The 21,171-nt window shown below is 50.4% G+C and overlaps 1 protein-coding gene across 1 annotated transcript in view; it reads right to left on the minus strand.

The window, feature by feature from the left end:
* Positions 1-15,382, minus strand: part of GDNF (glial cell derived neurotrophic factor) — a 23,998-nt gene extending 8,616 nt beyond the window's left edge. Inside the window, exons 1-2 of the mRNA XM_036111077.2 lie at positions 15,300-15,382; positions 10,461-10,637 (exon numbers count right to left, since the gene is read on the minus strand). Of these exons, the coding sequence (XP_035966970.1) occupies positions 10,461-10,611 (151 nt within the window). The 5' untranslated portion in view covers positions 10,612-10,637; positions 15,300-15,382. The remainder of the gene's footprint in view (positions 1-10,460; positions 10,638-15,299) is intronic.
* Between the last annotated feature and the right edge of the window lie 5,789 nt (positions 15,383-21,171).

The raw sequence follows: 21,171 nt of genomic DNA on the forward strand, positions 1-21,171 counted from the left end.
ACCTACTTTGACCAACATCGCACACGAGTATTAGTTATACTATCTTGAATTTTTATCCTACAACTTAACTAAGAAAACCTGTCATGAGTGTAATGGAAATTATTCCAGGAAGACAAACAGCCCCAAAACCTCACTGAGGAAGAGACAGACAGTATATTCATTTTGCCATCAGCTTCTGATTGCCTGGCTCTGATTTCCACCTATGTGGTCCCGGCTTTCATTATAGTTATGTTAATAATTTTACGGTAATACGGCACGGCTCCCCTGGAGGGAAAATGTCCATCCTCCTGCTTTTAAGTCCCAAACACACCCCACAGGGTGTCCATTTGTTAACTAATCCACGAACACCTGGTGTGAGCTAAAAGCACTCCACGGTCAGCCGTAAAGGGCCCATGCTAACGAGCACGCACCATGAGCTCAGCTGATGCCTTTATGAAAACCTTACGGGAAGGATGAGATAGTTACTCCGTAAAATTAAGCACAAAAAGCCACTTGGGAAAAGAATCCCTTGCGGTGTTATCAGAGGCAGGTGGGTTTTGAGGGGAAACTCCAAAGGAACCTGGAAGCAAAGGAACTTTTGCTTCTTCCCTCCCACAAAGCCCTGCCCGAGGCCCGAGGCCCCAGAATGCTCCAGGGTTCTGCCTTCTCGTTCCCTCAGGCCTTCCCAGGGGCCCGCCGAGCAGTGGCTGGTCTGAGGGACTTGGGCAAGAAGAGGAAGGGCCAAGAGAAGATGAAAGAAAAATAAAGGGGGTGAAAGAAAGGTGTTCTCTATCATTTGAACCAGCTTCCTGTGGTCAAATGTGAGGAGGGACTTGCTACGCAACATTCCCCCCCCGCCCCCCGCCTCCGGGAACGAATTTACTGGCATCTCAAAGACTCTTCGTGGAATCAGCTATACAGACCATTCAAAAATGATTGCACTTACAAAATCCCAACGCCTGACTTTTCCCTTCCTGCCTTTCTGACATAGCTAGAAGAGTTCTGTAGGAGTGTCTTGGGTGGGGAGGAAGTGACCTGGTGGTGTGGTCACAAGTGTCAGTGCTGCGTGATGTGATGAGCACTGGGCGTTATGCACAATTGATAAATTATTGAACACTACATCTGAAACTAATGATGTACTATATGTGGACTAATTGAATTAAAAACAAAACAAAACAGAGTGAGTGCTGGACTCAGGTTGCCCTTGGTCCAGAGGCTGCTGAGTTGCTTAACCCTGTGAAGTCCCAATAGCCACCTAAAATGGGGATAGTCACACGTTTACCACAGTGGAAGCAAGTTTTCAGCTCAGTCGATATGGTTGTCTGTGATCATTCTTCAGGGACATCTACACGGGGGCAGCAGTGTGGTGGTCAACTCTGCAGGCTCTAGACAAAGCAAGAGTCCCCCAGAGGAGACGCAGACCCTGGTCCCTTGTTAGTCTAGTGTGTTCTACAGAGGAGGGGGCCGGGAGCCCCTGGTACAGCGGTCTATGGTCTGTGGGCAGAAGGAGCAGGCCTGTCTTAGGAGTTTCTGCTGTCTCGTCTGTGCTCCCTCGAAATGCCCCCAAATTAACATACAAACATCCACTGAGTCCACAGCCCATGAATGGTGTTTTTGGGTCCGCTATGGGTGTGGGTCGGTGTCTTCAAACTGAGCCATGTGTCCCGGCTGAAGGCATGTGAAAACTTTCTACAGGGCCTGTGGCAGGTTAGGAGACTTGGTTTCCACACGTGCTGCACCCTGAAACTGGGCAGCCTGCAAACGCACCTTTTCCCAACTCCTGGCTTATGCTCAGCCTTCCACCTCATGAGAAAGGCGTGCTTGTTGCCCATCTCACCCATTTTACTGGGAGGCACTGTCCGGGGGGCAAAACCTGCAGGGGCCACGCTGGGACAATCCAGGCACGCATGGCTCCGGGGGGAAAACTGATGTCGGGGGCTCCTGACGTGAGGACACGTCATCAGGAATTTCTATTCTGAGGATGTTTACCTGAATCTCATAAATGGAAGCAGTCGCACAAATCCAAATTGAAGGGCAGTCTGCAAAACAGCAGGCAAAACCTCCTGAACTTTGACAACTGTCAATGTCATGGGAAGAAAAGGCTTGGCAGCTATTCTCAAGGAAAATAAAGAAACATGATCAATGGGGCTCCTGGGCGGCTCAGTCGGCTCAGCGTCTGCCTTCGGCTCAGGTCATGATCCCGGGGTCCTGGGATCGAGCCCCGTGTTGGGCTCCCTGCTCAGCGGGAAGCCTGCTTCTCCCTCTCCTCCCTGCTTCTGCTCTCTCTCACTATCTCTCTCGGTCTCTCTCAAATAAATAAATAAAATCCTTAAAAAAAAAAAGAAACATGATCATCAAATACAATTTGCAATTCTTGATTAAGGAAAAAAACCCTATAAAATAGGACATGATTGCCACAGTTGGGAAAATCTGAACATGGATTATCTATTGGATAACAGTATTGTTAAACTTCCTGAGACTGATAATTGAACTGTGGTTGTATAAGGTAATATCCTTGTTCTTAGAAGGTACATGCCGAAGTATTTGATGTTATGTTTGCAACTAATTCTCAAGTGGTTCAGGGGAAAAAAAATGAAGCAAAATGCTAACACGAGGTCAGTCTTGGTGAAGGATACATGGGTGTTTATTGTACTATGAACTATGTACTATGAAGTCCCACATGAATAAACCAAGATATACTGAAGTGGGTGGTTCCATGTTTCATTCTGGCTGGACACTCAACGGCAAGGTTCTGTGCTTTATCTGTCTGCCTGTCCATCTACCCATCCATCTATTCATCATGTAATTAGGATCCGGAAGTATGATGGTTGTCATGGATGTGTATTAACAAGTGTCTTTGAACTGGAAATGAAGTCAGATCTTTTCTGACCAAAAAGTCAATTTATCTGCGCTGATTAGTTTGATAGTTTCCCCTGAACTGAATAAGCTAAATTTGCAGCTCCAAGATTTCACCAAAAATATATGTGAAGCACACATACAGTTCCCCAATGGTCTGGAAATTACATCTGGTACGACTGACTATGCAACTTGTGATTCAAACATTTTAGGTATCGTCTTAGAAGTGTGCAATGAGAAGTTTTTCAACATTCTTTCGGCAGGTTCACAAACAAAAAACTTTGAAGACTTTTAAAACCATGACTTTCCACCTCCATTACCTTATTAAAGTCATGCAAAAAGTGGGTTTGCCTTCTCCTGAGCTAACTGGTAGATTCCCAATGGTGAGCCCAGCTCTGCCTGGGCGAGCCCACTCCTGTTCCCACCGGGGGGTCACTCTGGCCCGTGTGCAATCACCCTGGGTTTCCTACATCAATGTCCCCTTTCCTGGGGCTGAACACGAGTGATCTGAGCACAAGTACCTCCCAGAAGGTCTCCCAAATGCTGTCAGCCTACCAAACGTATGAGCAGACCTCACCTTGTCCCCAAATGTTAGGAAGCCTCCTCCCAGTGCAACAGGCATCGGTGGTAATCGGTACAGAAATTCACGTTCCCCTCCTTAAAAGCTTCTGATCTGGGCTTCAAAGGAGAATAATAGGAGACTAGGCCCACTGCCACCCAAATGGAAATGAAAAAAGGCCTTAGGGGCACCTGGGTGGCTCAGTTGGTCAGCGTCTGCCTTCAGCTCAGGTCATGATCCCAGGGTCCTGGGATCGAGCCCCACATCGGGCTCCCTGCTGAGCAGGGAGCCTGCTTCTCCCTCTCCCTCTGCCCGCCGCTCCCCCTGCTTGTGCACTCTCTCTCTCTCTCTCTCTCTCTCTGTCAAATAAATAAATAAAATCTTTTTTTTTAAAGGGGTTTAAAAATTTAATATTCCCTACTCCTATTAGCTTGCTCTTTTGATTTTCTTGAAAATCTGTGCTTCAGGGTTAGTGACTGTATTTTTAGCAAGCCAATGTTTGTGTTTTCTTAATCTACTAATATGGGAGCACAGTCTATGTAAAGCCAAGAAATACTGGCTTTGAGGCCAGAAGTCCGAGGTCTGAACTCTGGTTTCACCACTTACTACATTCGTGACCTTGAACAATTCTCTAGGTCCCATTTCTTCATCTGTAAAATGGGGATACAAGTAGTATCTGTAAAATGGGGATACAAGTAGTACTAGTAGAGCTCAAACTTGTTCAATTTTCGGACAAGATACAAAACTTATTCGTTAAAAACTGGGTCAACCGTGTGGATAGCCAAGGGGGCTACGACACTAATTTGAATATTCAGTTTTTATTTGTAGTTATTCACTTCCTGGAGGATTAATAGGTTGATTCAACTGTGCCTATGCCTAGAAACTTTTTAAAAATGAGGGCACAATACCTCAAAGTGAAAAATATGCCTAATGCTACGGACTCCACTCCCGAGCAGCCTGTGTCCCTGAGTAACTTCTGCGGCGAGACCGCTTTGCAGCAGGATCCCACCCACAGCCACCTGCCGGCTCGAGATTCTCCCGTGGAGCTCTGCTGTCATCAAAAACAGCAAACCCCTCCTTGTCCCGGATTTTATAGCATCTCATCATCTAGGTATCACCTATGGAGATCTCCTAAATTTCATACCACTTCCCGCCACCTGTTCTCAGCACTTGGTGACCGGTCTGGCCTCCTCCTGGGATTCACCACCTGCCCCTTCCCCATATCATGGTCATAAATTTGCTCAGGCTTCTCCCTAGTCTGGAATGTGCCTTTTCCCCATTCCCTTCCCTTCCTAATACCCATCTTTCAAGTACCAGCTCAAATCCTCGCTCTTCCCTGAATCCTTTCCTGCTATGATCTCCAAATCCCAGTGACCTCATTGCTAGGAATTCTTACCATGACCTCAGCTAATATAAGCCCCTTGGTAGACATATCTGTCTGTCTGACAATCTGCCCACCCGCCCATCTGCCTCTCCATAGTTTACAACTAGACCATAAGCTGTTTAGTTCACAATTTTGTCTGTCTGATGCCACACAGCACCTAGCACGTGAAAGATATTTAACACTTGCTTCTTGATTGAGCTCAAGTGATTAATTAAAGAATAAGTGTTTTAATTGAATGAAGGTGCTATGGACCATTAAATGCTACCTGAACAAAGATGAAAGGGATGTTGGTGGGGGAGGGAGGCCAGATAGCTTTTATTTTTATATCAGTGAAAGTAGAATCTTTTAAGCATAATTCTTAAGCTGTCAGATCAGCCGAAGGTCCTAAAATCAGCCAATCCAAATTAAGCCTGAAATAGATTTCTCTAAACAGCAACAGTTTGATATCGGTCTCCACACTGGGGCCAGAGTGAGAGGTTGGTCTCAGATCTCAAGTGAGGAATCCATGCCTCCTGAAAGGGCCTGACATGAAATTTATTGATTTTAAGAGCTTCATCCCAAAGGGCAGAGGCCCTTTCCAAAAGCTTACATAGTTACTTTATTATAGTACTGCTCATTCATATAGTCAGTAAAGTAAGAAGATGCAATAGGTAGATGGTGCTTATTTATTCCAAATTCTATATCCCATAACATTAGATTGGAAAGCTTAATATTGAACCAGCTTCTAGAAGCTTCCTTTGTTGATTAACAATGGGCTGAACATTTACTAAAGTTCACTGAAGTGTTTTGCTGGGTTTCTGAAACATCTCAAATTAAATTAAGCATCTTAAATATGCAGCAGGGATCACTTAAAACAAAAATACTCAATACAGGTAGCCTCCAAACTGCACCCCCCTTATCACTTACACAGAAGGGTCTGCCTGTTTTAGCTCCCTTCTCCCCAGTGGGGAAAGAGGGTCTCCCTAATGTGTGCATGGGAAGCTGGTGGGAAAAATTCCACAGGAACTCCGTGGGCTCAAGAAAATGGGGAAGGGAAGGAGCTGTGGAACCTGGGAAGAGCCCGGGGGCCTAAACCGGGGAGCAGAATCCCAGGCAAGGCTGGCCTGACCAAGTGCTGACCAAATGACAGACTTGGGGGCCCAAAATAGCCTCCCTGTAAGGCCTGCATTTCTTTCACTGTCGGTACTATGTTGTGCTGCTTGAAATCCCACCATTTAGAGTAACGTCTTGGCAGAGGCTGAAGTGAAGGGGTGAGGGTGGGAAAAAGGCTCTCATTGGGCATTGCAAGGAGGAAGATGGCCCCTCACACCTGCAGTATTTACTTATGGGGCACGGGCTTTACGAAGCATTATCTTATTTAACCCCAGAGCCACCCCAGGAGACAGTTGTAATAGCGTCCCGCTTTTCCGCACGAGGAAACTGAGGTTTGAGAGATGAAGTAACAGCTGGTTGTGGGCCAAGGCTGGGATCCAAACCCTAGTCTGATCCGACAGTGTGAACTGGAACTCTTGCTTGTCGGGACTCCCTGATTTCTTGCTCTGTGCCCTCTTTCTGCAACTTGTGGGGCCTGGCACCCCAGGAAGAGGCTCTAACCTAATAATACTGTGAATTATATTTCAGTTATATTATGGTTTACACCAAGATTTGTCGTGAGCCAGCCTGGGAACTGGATAGCTTGATTTATAAAAGATTGTTTCCATAGGAAATTTCGTGACTTTATACCAAACTGGGGAAATATAGTCCCATCGTATTACAATAAGTTGTGTATTGCCTGTAATTATAATTTAACAAGGCTCAGTCTTTCTTCCAGTTGGCCTCTGGTCACACAAAAAGTCCGCCTTCCTAGCCCAAGGCTGTTCATGATTAGTTCTGGTTTCCAGCGCTACTGAATTGTACCACACTGGACGTCTGCTAAAGGGTGCGTTCCATGCAGAGACTTTTGCCTATTTTGTGTACCAAGGATTTCCCAGCACCAAGGACAGTGCCTGGCCCACGTAGGCACACCTGAACTGTTTGTTGAATGAATACATGCTTTTAGATTGCAAATTTTAAAACCACATGCACTTTACGCTTTTGCTTGTGAAACACATTTAGAGCTGTCATCCACGGCCGAGATCTGACATATGACTACGATGAACTAACCTTTAATAAATTCAGACAACCTTGTGCAACAGGGTTTTAGTGGCTAGTTGAAGACCTTCCTCCCATACAAAGTGTTTTCCCCTACGTAGCAAAACCAAATGCTCTGCTCTGTGCCTCAGTGGTTTGGGAAACTCTGGTCCCAGTTTCAGCCGACCTGCCTCCCGCCACAGTGTAGTTCTCGCCCTCTGGACAAGCTGCTTTACCATGAGAAGTGGAAGGGGTTAACTGTCAGTTCTACACTGCTATGACATCTGCTAATTTCACCTTCTAGATTCCTCCCGCCTGCTCTAATCACCCTTTGGAGAAGATACTGATAAAAAGCAAAATAAAAGAACAAAGATAGCTAAAGGGAAAAGGATGCCCTTGGATGCTCCAAAGGGAAAACCACAAGTCCTGGGGTTTAGACAAATTCACAGTTGCCACGGGAGGCATCCACAGCCCATTTACTTTATAGCCAACCTGTAGGCACGGAAGCGAGCCAGTTATGCGTTCTATTTGGGTAGTTCATCCTGTGAAAATGCTAGGAACAGAATTCTGGCCATTTCATTTACATTGGAAGCAGCAGGACACATGAAACCTCAAGGGTGAGGGTGCGCAGGCTAGCCCCCTTTGAACGGCACGGAGTGGTTAAGGTGGCAGGAAAGCGCCTTTGCTCAATCACTGAGTCACAAGCATTTGAAAAGCAGAGGGACTATTTTCAAATGCAACTCGTGACTTAATGTTTCTCTCCATAAGCTTTAACCAGTCGCAGGGTGTATGGTGTGCAAGATATAAATGTCAGCACCGTGATAGGAGCATGCTGACCCTGGTTGAGTGTTCAAAGTCTGCACACTGTCATTATTCTGCCTTCCCTGCACGAACAGCTTGCTACCGAATTGAACATACCTGGAAAGAAGTCAACTTGGCTTAGAATGCCGCTCAGTTTCTCTTTGGAAACATTTTTGTTTCAAGTGTCCTCTAGGATCTATTGGGTCTTCCGGTAGATAAAACAGACTTGGGTGTGTTCTGCTGGTTCAGATGTAAATGGAGTAGTAGGAATCTTGTCCATTGACGACTTAGCATCAGTTCTGGAAAAGGGAGGTAATCTCCCTTCTCCTACCTGTCCTTTGCACACCTTCCCCCTGCCCTAATGAGCAGGATTAATGCTACCTTGCTTGCTTTGTCACTAGTTGTATCGTACATGGGGCACAGATTTTCTTGGGGTATTATCGAATCATGATTCAACCTTGACTGCACATTAGAGTTACCTGGGGACATCTAAATCTCCAAATGCCCAAGCCACACCCAAACCCAATTAAATTGGAATCTCTCAGGGTGAGGCCCAACATCAGTATTCCATTAAAGATCCCTGGGTAATCCAGTGAGCAGGGGGTCTCTCCTTCTGAGTCTTTTCCCAGAAGACAGTGAGGGCAAGAACATGAAGGCCAGGGGACAAAATCTCATAGCCACTGGTGTTTTGAAGTAGAAAGGCCTCCCCTTACTGCATGGTTGTAAACTGTTCACTGAGTTCTAAAGTAAGTAAGTAAGTTGTCCAAAGTCAGAATTAGTTGAAAGTGGAGCCAGAACCAGGGGCACCTGGGTGGCTCAGTTGGTTAAGTGTGTGCCTCCGGCTCAGGTCATGATCCCAGGATCGAGCCCCGGGTCAGGCTCCTCCCCGAGTAGGGAGTCTGCTTATCCCTCTCCCTCTGCCCCTACCCTGCTCCCCTGCTCATGCTCTCTCTCTGTCTCATAAATAAATAAAATCTTAAAAAAAAAAAAAAAAAGTGGAGCCAGAACCGAGAGCCCGCATTAAATAAGCCTAGGTAGATAGGATACTAATATGCTAATTAAATTTCCATGAATTAATCAGCTTCATAATCAGGCACAGTCATATTTCTCCTGCACATCCTGCTTAGAGAAGTACTAACACTGCGTTCCTGTTCCTCTGGCCTAGGCTGTTTGAGTCGATGAAAAGCCACTTACTCAGCTCTCATGGGTACTATTCTGAAGACAGTGACACTAAGGGGCATTTTAAATTTAAGTTTCTATTGGAGAAACATTTATATACACTAAGGTGGAAATTCGTGGCTGAAACCAAAGCCTTTAAAAATAAGTTTATATAGGGGCGCCTGGGTGGCTCTGTCGTTAAGCGTATGCCTTCAGCTCAGGTCATGATCCCAGGGTCCTGAGATTGAGCCCCACATCAGGCTCCCTGCTCAGCGGGAAGCCTGCTTCTCCCTCTCCCACTCTTCCTGCTTGTGTTCCCTGTCTGGCTGTCTCTCTCTCTGTCAAATAAATAAATGAAATTTAAAAAAAAAATAAGCTTATATAACTAATTGACAGAAACTCTTGGAACAGTTACTTTAATTCCAAGGCATCAACCATGTTCTTTTTCTAACTTTAAGTCACTCTTGAAGTCTTAATTGCTTAGAAAATGCACTTTTTCCTCTTTCTTGGGACCTCTGGAAGAAGATGCTTTTATTGTTATAATTAAGTATAGAATAAGCACATCACATTTCCTGCACTGTTTTCAGCTCAAGGCCACTAAGTTTGGGGGGCTCTTAGCATACAGCTGACTTTCAGGACTGCTTCTGCCGTGCATCCGACTTCAGTTTGATTTAAGTGCAAAACAGCTCGAGGGACAATGGAAGGTGGGAGTAGCTAGGGTGACATCCTGGCTACAGCTCACTATTGCTTTATTTTGGGGCTGTGTCAAATTTTCGAGTGCTACCTCTGTTACCTACATACTTCCCCAATAACCTCTAACTTGTGTGCAAATACCCTGCTCTATGCAACAGATAAACTTCTGAGGAGCCTAGGGCACATTATATCAAATCATAGTTGACATGCCCTAATAGAGTGCTATCTAAAACATTTTTGAGAGGTAAATCACAGATTTTTATTTATTTATATGGTCTTTTCTTAGAAGTTAGTATTACACTTGATCTTAGCCAAACGTTAGTATTGTCGAGTGCGGAGCAAACTACAGCTTTTTTGCCTAGTCCTAGCTAGCACGATTTTCCCTTAAGTCTTTCTAGAACCGGAACTTTTCTGAACAGATTTGACACTGCCCAGATGCTTGTTCTGCAAATCGAGGCCCTTCTGTGTTTTCTCTGACTCTGACTTGGTTTTGGAAAACCTCGGCCTCTTCCCTTGCAAGGGCAGTTTAGGATGGAAATGCAACTGTTCTCAGAATTCAGCACAGCCAGGCACACCCAAACAGATAAAGAGCTTTGGGAGAACGAAAACAAGGGAGTGCGTGCACACGATAGGAAGCAGAGAAAAGGGGACAACTGTGTGTTTTCCTACGGTGCTGGTAGTGGTGGGGAAAATGTCTGTTCACCGGAATGCTAAACCGACAGCAAAAAATTTGATACCCTCTGGGCAACCAGCACGTGTCACAGACGGACCGGGCGTCAGGGCCTGGGAGGTGGGCTTCCGCGCGGGCGTGGGAGGCCGCACCGCCGTCCCGGCTGGCTTGGGGTGCGTGCGGGCGACGCGTAGGGGTGCGTGGGGGTCCGCCGGCGGCCCCCCACCCCGCGGGGAGGGAACGGTTCTTACAGTCACGGCTCAGCGCGAAGGGCGCGCGGCGGCGGCCGAGGGAGCGGTCTTCGGCGGGCGCCTCGGGAGGCCTCTTACCGGCGGGCAGCGGGAAGGCGGACGCGGTGTGGAGCAGCACCAGGCAGACAGCCACGACATCCCATAACTTCATCTTAGAGTCCCGTCCGGCGGCGGCACCTGCACGGGCGGGGGAGAGGGTCGGCGGAGGCGCGTTAGGCCGGGACGCCCAGGGCGCGGCATCCCCGCGGGTCCCGGTGCCCCCCGCCACACTCGTCACCGCCCTCCTCCGGGACGGCTGCAGCCCACCGGTTCCCTGGGCATCCCGCGCCCTCCTTGCAAGTCCCCGGCTCACTCCCCGGTCCCGGCGGCGTCCCAGGCGCCGCTAGCTCTCCGCCTCCAACCTCCAACTGCCCTTCACTTCTGCTACCGGATCCCAGGGGTCAGATTTTCCAGCGGGGCCGCTGCCCCGGCAGGTACCGACACGACGACACCACGATACCTGGCCAACACGACGGAACCAGGACTGGCGCCCCCACCGCCCCATTCCCCGCGGGGACGAGGAGGCAGCCGTCACCCTACGTCCTCCGCCCGGGTCAGAGACCTCCCCACCTTCCGGCAGCTCCCGGACGTCCCGCGAGCCAGCCTTCCACCCAAGCAAGCGGTCAGCTTTTCATTTTACGAATACAATCAAGGACCCTTTATCCGGGGTCCCGATCCTGCTGTCGGCTGGCTGGGGCAGGCTTGGTGGCACCCCTCACCCCGCCCGCGCGCTTCATTCCTCCCACTTATTTATAGAAGTATTCTGTCGCTGAACGAGAAGTTAGTAGGGACTTGGGGACTTTGGGCCTGTGTGGGAATACCTGCGTTACGTTACTTCCCAAAGCATCAGCTCCATTTAAAATATTACTTCCACCTCTCCAGGTTATGAACATTAAAATAATGTATCAAAGACCTAGGGGAGCATAGAGTAAGCGCTTTAGCATTGCTGTTAGGTAGGGTTTGATTTGTCTTGCAAATTTTAATCCGTCATGGTATACTCGAACACCCTCTATTTTACTTTTGCAGTTTTGCGAGAATCTGGCCCCAAATCCCTTCCCCCTTCAGAGGAGTCTCAAGCTCCCCGGGCCGGGTATCCAGAAGGATGGTACCCCGCCGCGGACGCTGCGGAGGCGCACGGACAGGGGAAGGCTTAGACCACGAAAGGGTGCGGAGTTGGGGCTCAGTTCTCTCAGCGAGGGGGTTCCGTTTGGCTTCTCAGTCCTCAAAACCCCTAGAAAGGCGGACGACACCAGCGTAGTTGGGGGCGGGCGACAGAAAGGCACTGTCAACTCAGGGCCGAGTCCCACCCAGTTCGGGGGTGGAGGAGACCCAGGCACTTCGGGATGTGGTGTTTCCCAGTGTCTTCCCAATGCCCGTGTTCCAGTTTCCGAGGGAATTCTTAAGTGGAAACTACGGGATTCGTGCACTTAATTATCCCCCCTCCTCGAGATACGATTCTAAGGAAAACCTCCTTGAACTTTTTCCCTGGGAGAGAGTAAGACAGTGTGCACGTAAACGCAAAAACTTGGGCTCGGCATCTTTCCGTGAGCTCCCAGGCTAACCCGCCTCCCGTCCAGCAGCCCTACCCCCATCTCCACCCAGAACTCCCGCCCAGATTCCCCTGCAGGCCACCCGGGGGAAGCCTTTAATTCGGCCGCCGCCTCCCATCCCTGCGGAGACGAATGCATTTTCCATCCCTCGGGCGTCAGTTGGCTACGCAGCTGTGGGCCTCGGGGTGTTTGTAGGGACTGGGAACTCCCGGCAACCTGCAGCTCCCGGCACCTCATGCCGCGCGGGCTGCTTTACAAACTCGGGAAAAAGCAAAGGCTCTGGGTTCTGGCGCCTGGGCCCAGGCAACACTGCACCCAGGCCGTGTAAAAGGAGCGCACAGGAGAGGACTTGGGGAACGCGAGGCCCCCCGGCCCCTCGCCCCGGTGCCAGCTCCAGGGGTGCGTGCAAAACGGCTGGCGGCCCTGAGGAGCAGGGAGCCGCGGGGTTAACGCGCCATTCCAAATCGCCGTGCCCGCCAGCAGGAAGCGACGGAGGCACCAGATTTCCCTTCCGCATTAAGAGGGCTTTTCCTTTTTTTTCCCGCTTGGCCGACGGAGAGATTTTAAAATTGGACGTGGAGATCCTCAATTAGAAGTGTGGAGAAGCTGGCAAAAGAGGAAACAGCGGAAAAGTCGCCGCTTCGCCAGAGGGGGCTCCCAGCTCCCGTTCCCGCCCGCGGCCGGGTGCAGCGCAGGCCCGGAAAGCGCTCTCCCACCTCCCCCGCGACAGGGAGGGCGCATTCTTCCCTTGGAGCACCGCGGGGCCGGCCCCACTCCGACGGCTTAGTTCCCGGTATTTGCTGGGCGGAGGAAGAGGAGGGGATTGGGGGGGGGCGCTGAGCGCACACAGTGGTGGACTAGGAAGCTTTTCTCAGGGCCCATCTGGAACCTCCCCACCCTCCCACCCCGGCGCTTCCCGGTTTGTCTCTTTATCGCTTTCTCAAAGCACAGCTGCGGGACGTGCTTCTGTGCAACCCGCCGCCTTTGCTACGCGCTCGAATTGCTTAAGGCGCTGCCACGTGCGGTAACCATGCTCTCCTCCCGAAGTCGGCTCCGCCAGGTGCCCCCGCACCCATGCTTGTACCCCACAGCCTGCCCCCTCTGCCCTCCTCCCCCTCTGCGCCCGCGACCAGCGCGCCCCGCAGGGTAAAAGGGGCGTGTCGCGGGCGCCCGCACCCGGCGGTCCCCAGGCCCGCCCGGGAAAGGGCGCCCTGGAGGGCCCCAGTGCCCACAGAAGCCGCCGCTCGCGGTGGGGCGCTTCTGGGTTCCCAGCACCAGGGGGCACCAGAAACCGTCCGAGTTCCGTAGCGCCCACGCGAACGAGAGGCTGCGTCATTTTAAGTATCAAATCCATGAACAAGCACCCCCGATCCCCCCACAATCCTCCCCAAATCCAAAATAACCCCCGAAACTTCCGGATGTGCTCACCAGCATGCCTGCTTTTCAGGTTCCTACCCTCCATCCTCTCTCCCCAGTTTTTCCCTTCCCACTTCACCTGATCTGGTTTCTGGGTAACCTGCTTTTAGATCCCCCCCCCAATTCCCCGCGTCACCATGACAGCTTCCCCCGAGGTGAGCGCCCCCGCCGCCAGTGCCCCCGCACCTTCCTCTGTCTGGCAGGCTGGGAGGTTTGTTTGGGCTTTGCCTTCAAGATCCAGGTCTCGGAGAGAAAAGGGAGGCGGGGTGGTGGGGAGCGTGCTGTAACTCGGGGGTTTTCTTTTGGGATAGGGACAGAAGTTGCTCAAAGATGTATTGCTTTTCTTAAGTGTGCCTCGTGTCGTAGCCTGGCGGAGGCTAACTGTTGGGCCCAAGACCAGGGGAAAGAAAAAGAATGAGGGACGTTTTCTGCATGCAGTTCTGGGGAGAGGTCTCTCTGGTCAGGGGCCCGAGACCAGGTTCCAGGTCCGTGGGGCACGCGAACCCCCTGCGAGAGTGGGCTGGGGACGCTGCGGGCTCCCTGGACACCTGACACTTGTTGAAAAGGCGACACTGTCCCCCTACCCCGCCAAAGCGAATGTGTGGCTAAACAGTGAGGGTGAGAGTTGGTCCCGGCCGGGCAGAAGCCCAGCGGCTCCCACTTCGAGGGCTTTGCAGGAAGAGGTGCGTGCGTGAAGTTGGAAGTTGCATTTCTTCCTCGGGATACTTAAGTGTATATTCAAAATACCGTGGAAGAGTCGAGTACGCTCTAGCACACCGGCGGCAGGGGCCGGAAGAGTCGTTTGTCCCCGCCAATGAGCAAAAATGTTGGGAGCACGGGGTTGGGCAGCCCCCACCTCCGCCCGGGGCGCGCACGTCGGCTCTGCCGGCGGGTTTGCCACAGCCAAAACTAGGGAGGCGCCAGGAGGCAGGGGGTTCCGGTGAAAGCCCATTCCCCTCCCCAGTGAGGGTTCGTTTTCACCGGGTGGGGCTGGTAAACCAAACCACGGCGCAGTCAGGCCAGAGGTGGTGCAAGACAGTGGTGGAGGGTGTTACTGGTGAGGTGGCACAGAGTTGCAGGAGAGAAGAGGTCATTAACATAATCACTTCGATGGTCTAGCGGAGACATTGAAGAGTTTCAAGAACCTGCTCGAGGCAGAGACCCAAGTCCTGGACTGTCCAGGCAGCCCCTCTCCTAACCTCGACGGGCACGGTTAGTTGGGGTTGCGGGCATTAGGAAAGTGCAAGCAACCGGGTTCCGAAAAGGGTGAGGAATGTAGCTTTGCAAGACAGTGCCCGGAGGAGGTGAGCCCACTATTTTTAGGTTCCCAGCACCTTTGCATCAGTCCCTCCCATGGTGTGCGCCTTCCCTCGGAACACACCAAGACAATCTCAATAGCAAGTTACACGCCCGGCAATGGTGTCTCTGCAGCTGTACGTCCAGAGAGGGCACTTTCTGGTCGCGGTGGGTTCAAAGATGACCCCAAACCCGCCCCGTCCCGGGACTTGACAGAAGAGCGCCCCGCCGAGCCGGGGAGGGAAACTGACCCTCTCGGACATTCCGGGGTCCACAGGCATCGGGGCACCAGGGATCTTTGCCCACGTGGAAAGGCAACCGGCGTCTCTGCAAGGCCAGCCCCTCTCGCGTCCAACTTCTCTCTCTCCTCTACCCTCCCGGTGCCTCGGTTCCATCTAGTCTTTCCTCTTTCCAATCTCACCGCCTGCTCTGGGGTCCAGCCGCGCCCCCTCTGGCTCCAGCGCCCGGCAGGCCGCCGCGGCAGCCGGCGACTCAGGCGCCATCCGCCCCTTCCACCCCGGCCCGCTCTCCGACTTACCTCGGATCCGGTCTCCGCAGACCCCCAGGTGGACATTAACTCCAGGAGCCCCGAGTCCCAGCCAGGAGCCCCATCCGAGGGCCGAGGGCAGGAGCGCAGAGCCCCGCCCAACAGGTCAGGGGCACGAATTCGCAATCCTGGGGCAGCGAGGGTGCGCAGGAGGCGGTGGCCAAGACTCCCGCCGCCGCCGCCTCGAGAAGGGCGAGGGATGCCGACAGCTCCCCCGCCGATGCCCTGCACCCCCAGAAACCGAGGTCCGAGCAGCCGCCGCTGCCTTGGGTGGGGGGTTGGGGGGGTGACACGGCTGCGCGCGCCGCGCTCTTGGCCGGGGCTGCGCGGGCCCGGGGCGCGGCGGGCGGCTCAGCTGCGGCGGCCGCGCTCTGCGCCTTCTCGGGGCGCAGCGCCTGGGAGCACGAGATGGGCTGGGCTGATGCTGCCGCCGGAGCTGAGGTCTGGCCTGGAAATCCGATCGAGACACCACGTCAACCGGCGCGGGGAGTCCCGTGAAGACATGAGGGCGCCAGGAGCGCAGGCTGGTCCTTGAGAGCCCGGGCCGGGGGGCCGGGGTGGGGGAGGGGAGGCGCGGGGCCCCGAGAGGGGAGGGGTCGGGAGGCGGTTGTGAAGGAGGGAAAGGAGAGCAGCGAGGAGGCGCCCGCGCTCCCGAGGAGGGGGCTCGGGGTGCGAGTGGGTGACGCGAGGCGCTCCTCCCCGGGGTGCAGGGAGAGCGCTCAGCGCGTGGAGACGCTGCCGGGCTCGCGTCTCCTTCTTGCCGGGTAGATCCGGAGGAATGTGTGGAGCTCCGCGCAGACCAACCGAAGGGGGCAATCTGAACTTGACCGCGGTGCCCGCGCCAGGCTTTGCCCCCGCGCCCCGCGCTCCGTCGGGTGGAGGGCTACACTGGGCTTTCCTCGCGCCTGTCGAAGGCTTTCCTTCCTTCCCGGGTGTCTAGCCCTCTCGCGTTTCTGCAGGGCAGAAGGCAGTGGGGGAGGAGAGGAGCTGCTTGCGGGAGTCCTAGCACTCCGAAGGAGAGATGTGGAGCGGCCCAGTGAGGGAGGCAGAGTGTTTGCCAGGGGACGCTGAGAGTGGGGATGAATTTATAGGACTCTCACTCTGTGACGTGCCCTCCAGTGGCTTTTCTGATTCGCTTTCTGACCTAAACACACATTAGTTTAGTCCCCATGCTAGGGCCAACACGGTCTCCAAATACCTGCTGGCTGAAGTCAGAGGCTTTGCATATCATGTATTACATGGCAGGCAATGAAGAAGGCTTCTGAGGCTGGCCGGCTCCTCAGTCCTAGGCTCCATTTTCATGCTGTTGTAATATAATATCAGACGTGGGGTAGGCACATACATTCAAAATCCCAATTCCAGAGGGGTAAGATCATTTTATCAGGAACAGGTCAAGGGAGGTTGGGCTAAACTTGCTTTTATCCCGATTTTGGAAAATGCAGATGGGAAACCTAAGCAAGCACTCTCTTGGGTGCTGAGTTTCCAGTGAGCAGGGACCCAGCTCCCATTCCTGATCTCTGTGAGACCTTTGAGGCATTCCTTTTGTTGGTTAGCTTACCACCAGAAGCAGCCAGAGCCTTCTTTTGTAGAGGACATGAGGAGGGCAAGTCCTTACACACACCCTGCTCATGACTCTCCCCATAAATACATTTCATTCACACTGCGCATGACATTAGCTCTGCCTTTAAAATAATGTACTAAATAAGGTATGTCTTTGCTCAGCTGAAGTCTGCTTTCCGGAAGCCATTGGGACCTGAATTCAGTGGGACCTCTTTTATTTTATGAGCTGGGGCCAGGGAAAGCGTAAACAGGCTCAGTTTACATCCATGTACCTCTAATTCTGTGACTCATCCGGTTGTTGGGGAGTATGTGTTCTTCAAGTAGCTGATACAGACAATAGACAGGGGAAATGTGTGTGGCAATGTGGGGAGAAGATCACATATTATTAAACTTCTTGAAAGTCAAAGATCAGCTACCTTTGGAGGTTTGTCAGTGAAGCTAGTGTGGGAGGAAAATCGTTCTTACTAATGTTACCATGATTTAAGATGAAGCGGAATGAAAATCAAGTCATCCAAACATACCTTAGCTGAAGTTAGGATGCTCACTGTAGTTCTGCAGAATGTGACATTTCCTTTTTTGTTGGATTTATGGTAGAAATGTAGATGGATTTGGAAATGGGAGGGCAGAATAAGCTTAACATATTTATCATAGTTTAGCATTGTTTTGGGAATTCGAAGGCAACCCTAGTGAGTGTTCCTACCATGAATGATTTCTTCATTTTCAGAAGGTTTTTCACTGGGGATGGTCATGTCGTCCAAGCACCTGCAAAGATTTAGTACTTGTTATGTGCTAGACCCCAGAATTGTGCTGACTGGGCTTTTTGGGGTTGCAGAGAACAGACACCACTGCGTTCACCCCAAGTAATGGGAGTTTACTGTGGAAGGAAGGCTGACCGGAATCTCCACCGCTCAGCCACGTGTCTCTGAAAAGCCTTCCGGAAAGGCCACCCAGCCAGGCCTCACGAAAACTGGATTGAAGTTCAGGAACTGGAAGGTCATTCAGGATACGGCTCTGTGGCTGGGTTATCTCGCTGCCCCCTGAGCAGCAAGCATCTGGGATCCCTACTAGCAGGCTTAGCCGCCAAGGTGATTCAGCTCCTTTCTCTCTCTCTCTCTCTCTGTTTTTCTTTGATTGTCTCTTGGCTCCTGATTCTGCTACCAACTGCTCAGCTCTCTGTTGATCTCATATTTTAACTCCTTTAGTGAAAGAATCTAATTGGCCGCACTGGGCACTAACCAGATGCTAGAGTTGGACTCAGCGTTTATATCAGGCCTCCATTTGGTTGCTGGACACCCTGGAGATCAGCAGACCTTGGTCAGGTGCTTACTCCTGGGCTAGTCACCTATGGTCATGCTGTTGGGGTCACATGGTATCAAGCCTGGCCACCTTTGCTTAAGAAACTGCCCAGGAGGGGCGCCTGGGTGGCTCAGTCGTTCAGCGTCTGCCTTCGGCTCAGGTCATGATCTCAGGGTCCTGGGATCGAGTCCCACATCGGGCTTCCTGCTCGGCGGGAAGCCGGCTTCTCCTTCTCCCTCTCCCCCTGCTTGTGTTCCCTCTCTCGCTATCTCTCTCTCTGTCAAATAAATAAATAAAATCTTTAAAAAAAAAAAAAAAAAGAAACTGCCCAGGGTTCGTCCTTGCTTTCTTTCCACAGGATTTGTGCCTCCAGAAAGAACTGTAATAATGGTAGGCTCTTGGAGTTTTGTCTACTACAAGACTCCAAGATGAATAAGATACATCTCCTGGTCTCCATGCACTTACCATCTGTAAGAGAGGGAGACATGCACACAAGTAGTCACAGTGTGGAGTGATAAATGCTCATACATACACAGAGGTATGTAGGAGGTGCTCATGTCTGATCTTCACATGACCAGTCAAACCCTGGAAAGATTATGAAAACATACTCATGCCTTGGGCCTATTCTTGGGCAATTCAATGAGACTCTCTGGAGCAGTGGAGCCCAGAAGTTGGTATTTTTTAAAATGTTCCCCAAGTTGTTCTAAGTACAGCTGGGGTTGAGGTATGAATTAACACTATTTTTTTTCAATGATTATAATCATTTTATGATTCTTTCTGAGAGCAAAACTAAGAGATTCACCTATTTTGATAGTCCTAGAACCTCCTAGGACTAAGACGCTTCCAAAATATTAAATTTTTTTTTGGAATACAACTGATTATCTTGAAATTGTAATGTAAAGGAAAATGTAAAATTGAATTTAGAGTTAAAGCAAATACTTCTAGTTTTGAAAGAACATTTATTTGCATGGTTACAACATTCAGATGGCTGCAGAAAAAGGGAAAAGGTCTGAAGTGGTCAAAACCTGCTAGTACAAAGCCCAACATTTAAATGTACTGTAATTGGTATTGACAAAAATCTCCTCAGACTCAGGCCTTGACAGACAATGAAAAAAAGTTTCTTCTAAAGTGACTACCATGAAGCAAGCATTTGATGTCTTAGGGACAAGAGGATGGCCTGATGTCACAATCTCAAAGCTCCCAGCTGCTGTAAGTAGGTACCCCTCCATAGCTCCATCTATTCCTTTTTCTTTCTTTCTTTCTTTCTTTCTTTCTTTCTTTCTTTCTTTCTTTCTTTCTTTCTTTCTTTCTTTCTTTCTTTTTTAATATTTATTTATTTAAGTGAGAGAGAGAGAGAGAGAGAGAGCATGAGTGGGCGGGGGGCAGGCAGAGGGAGAGGGAGACAAGCAGACTCCCTGCGGAGCAGGGAGCCTGATGCGGGGCTCAGTCCCAGGAACCTGAGATCATGACTGGAGCCAAAATCAAGAGTTGGATGCTTAACAGACTGAGCCACCCAGGTGCCCTCCTATCTTCTCCTTTTTTCTAGGAAACAAAGCTAAGTTCGATATGAAGCTGTTCCTCAGCAAAGTCCAGAAGAGAACAATCTGCAGCCCCACTTTTGCTCTGAGTAGGTCGATTGTCTCCTGATAAAGTAAAAGCAACACACTGCTAAGAATCCTTACATTGGCCCTAGATCTCAGCCTTTCATCCGGAAAACCCTGCCTGAGAATCAGAAAGAGAGAAGCAAGGATTATTCAAGCATCTCATCTCCTCTTTAAGAAGAAAGGTTCAAAACCCTCCTAATTTCCCATTTCATTATCATCTTCATTGGAATTTGGTGTAGATCTCTAAGTGAAAGAGGTTTCAATGATGGACGCTGTCTGTACTGGAGGATCTTAGAGTCCCGGGGAAGAGAAAACACAAACCAAATGAGAAAAAGTAATATAGGCTATCATGAGGCTGTGGGCCATGACTATTACCATATTTGGAACTCAAACTAGGCCTTTCTTGGGGAAAGTAAGTGTGGGGGGGCTGTTGGTGAGGGGAGCATTCCAGGCTAGGTGGAAGGGGTGTCTGGAGACTCAGTGCTCAGCACTGCAGCCCTTAGGGGTGGTGGAGTGGCGGGTCAGCCTCTGGCCATTCACAGAACGTCCTGGGGGAGCTCCCAGTGGGGCTCTGCAGCTGGTCTGCCTATAAGAGCCAGGCCCCACGTCCCGTCCCAGGACTCCCTCGTAACATGGGTCATGACGGCTGAAACAGAATCCATCACTCGAGCAGGGCAATTTCCTTTTCAAAGTCACCACTTTATTAGGGAGGGATTTGTTTCATGTGGGATTGTTCTTTTGCAGTCATTTTCACCAATGATACTATTCCTCATAAAGAAAAGATAAATTGGCTATGCTTCAGACCACTTATAAGACGAGAAAAGAAAAAAAAGAAAAGGGGAAAATTCACTGTAATGGCCTCTTTGCCAAGTAGTAGTAAGGGATAAATTCTTTGGAGCAAATTGTTTCTGATACGAAATCAATTCTAACATCGACATGGTAGATTTATCAGTGATTTCTAGCAATGTCTTTTATAAGGATCCAATTGACTAATTATCCATTAATTTTATTCTTGGTTCTTGAGATTACTTTCTGGCACTCCTGTTTTCCAGAAGTAAAACTTCAATCAGGTAAGAGGGTTATGGCAGACTTTGTTACTATGCAGATGGTCTAATGGCTTAGATCTGGGATTGGCAAACTTTTTTTGTAAAGAACAAGTGTTTTCCGTAAAGATAGTAAATATTTTTGGCTTTGTAGTCCCCAGTACAGTTTCTGTTGCCATCACTCAGCTCTACCCTTATATTACAAAAGCAGACACTGATAATATGTAAATGAATGTACAGAGCTGTGTTCCCATAAACATTTTATAGACACTGAAATTTGAATTTTTATATGATTTTCACCTGACATGAAATACTATTCTTTTGATTTTCCCCCCCAACCGTTTAAGAATATAAAAGTCA

The sequence above is a fragment of the Halichoerus grypus genome, chromosome 2 (assembly GCF_964656455.1).
Source record: "Halichoerus grypus chromosome 2, mHalGry1.hap1.1, whole genome shotgun sequence".
Taxonomy (NCBI): Eukaryota; Metazoa; Chordata; class Mammalia; order Carnivora; family Phocidae; genus Halichoerus; species Halichoerus grypus.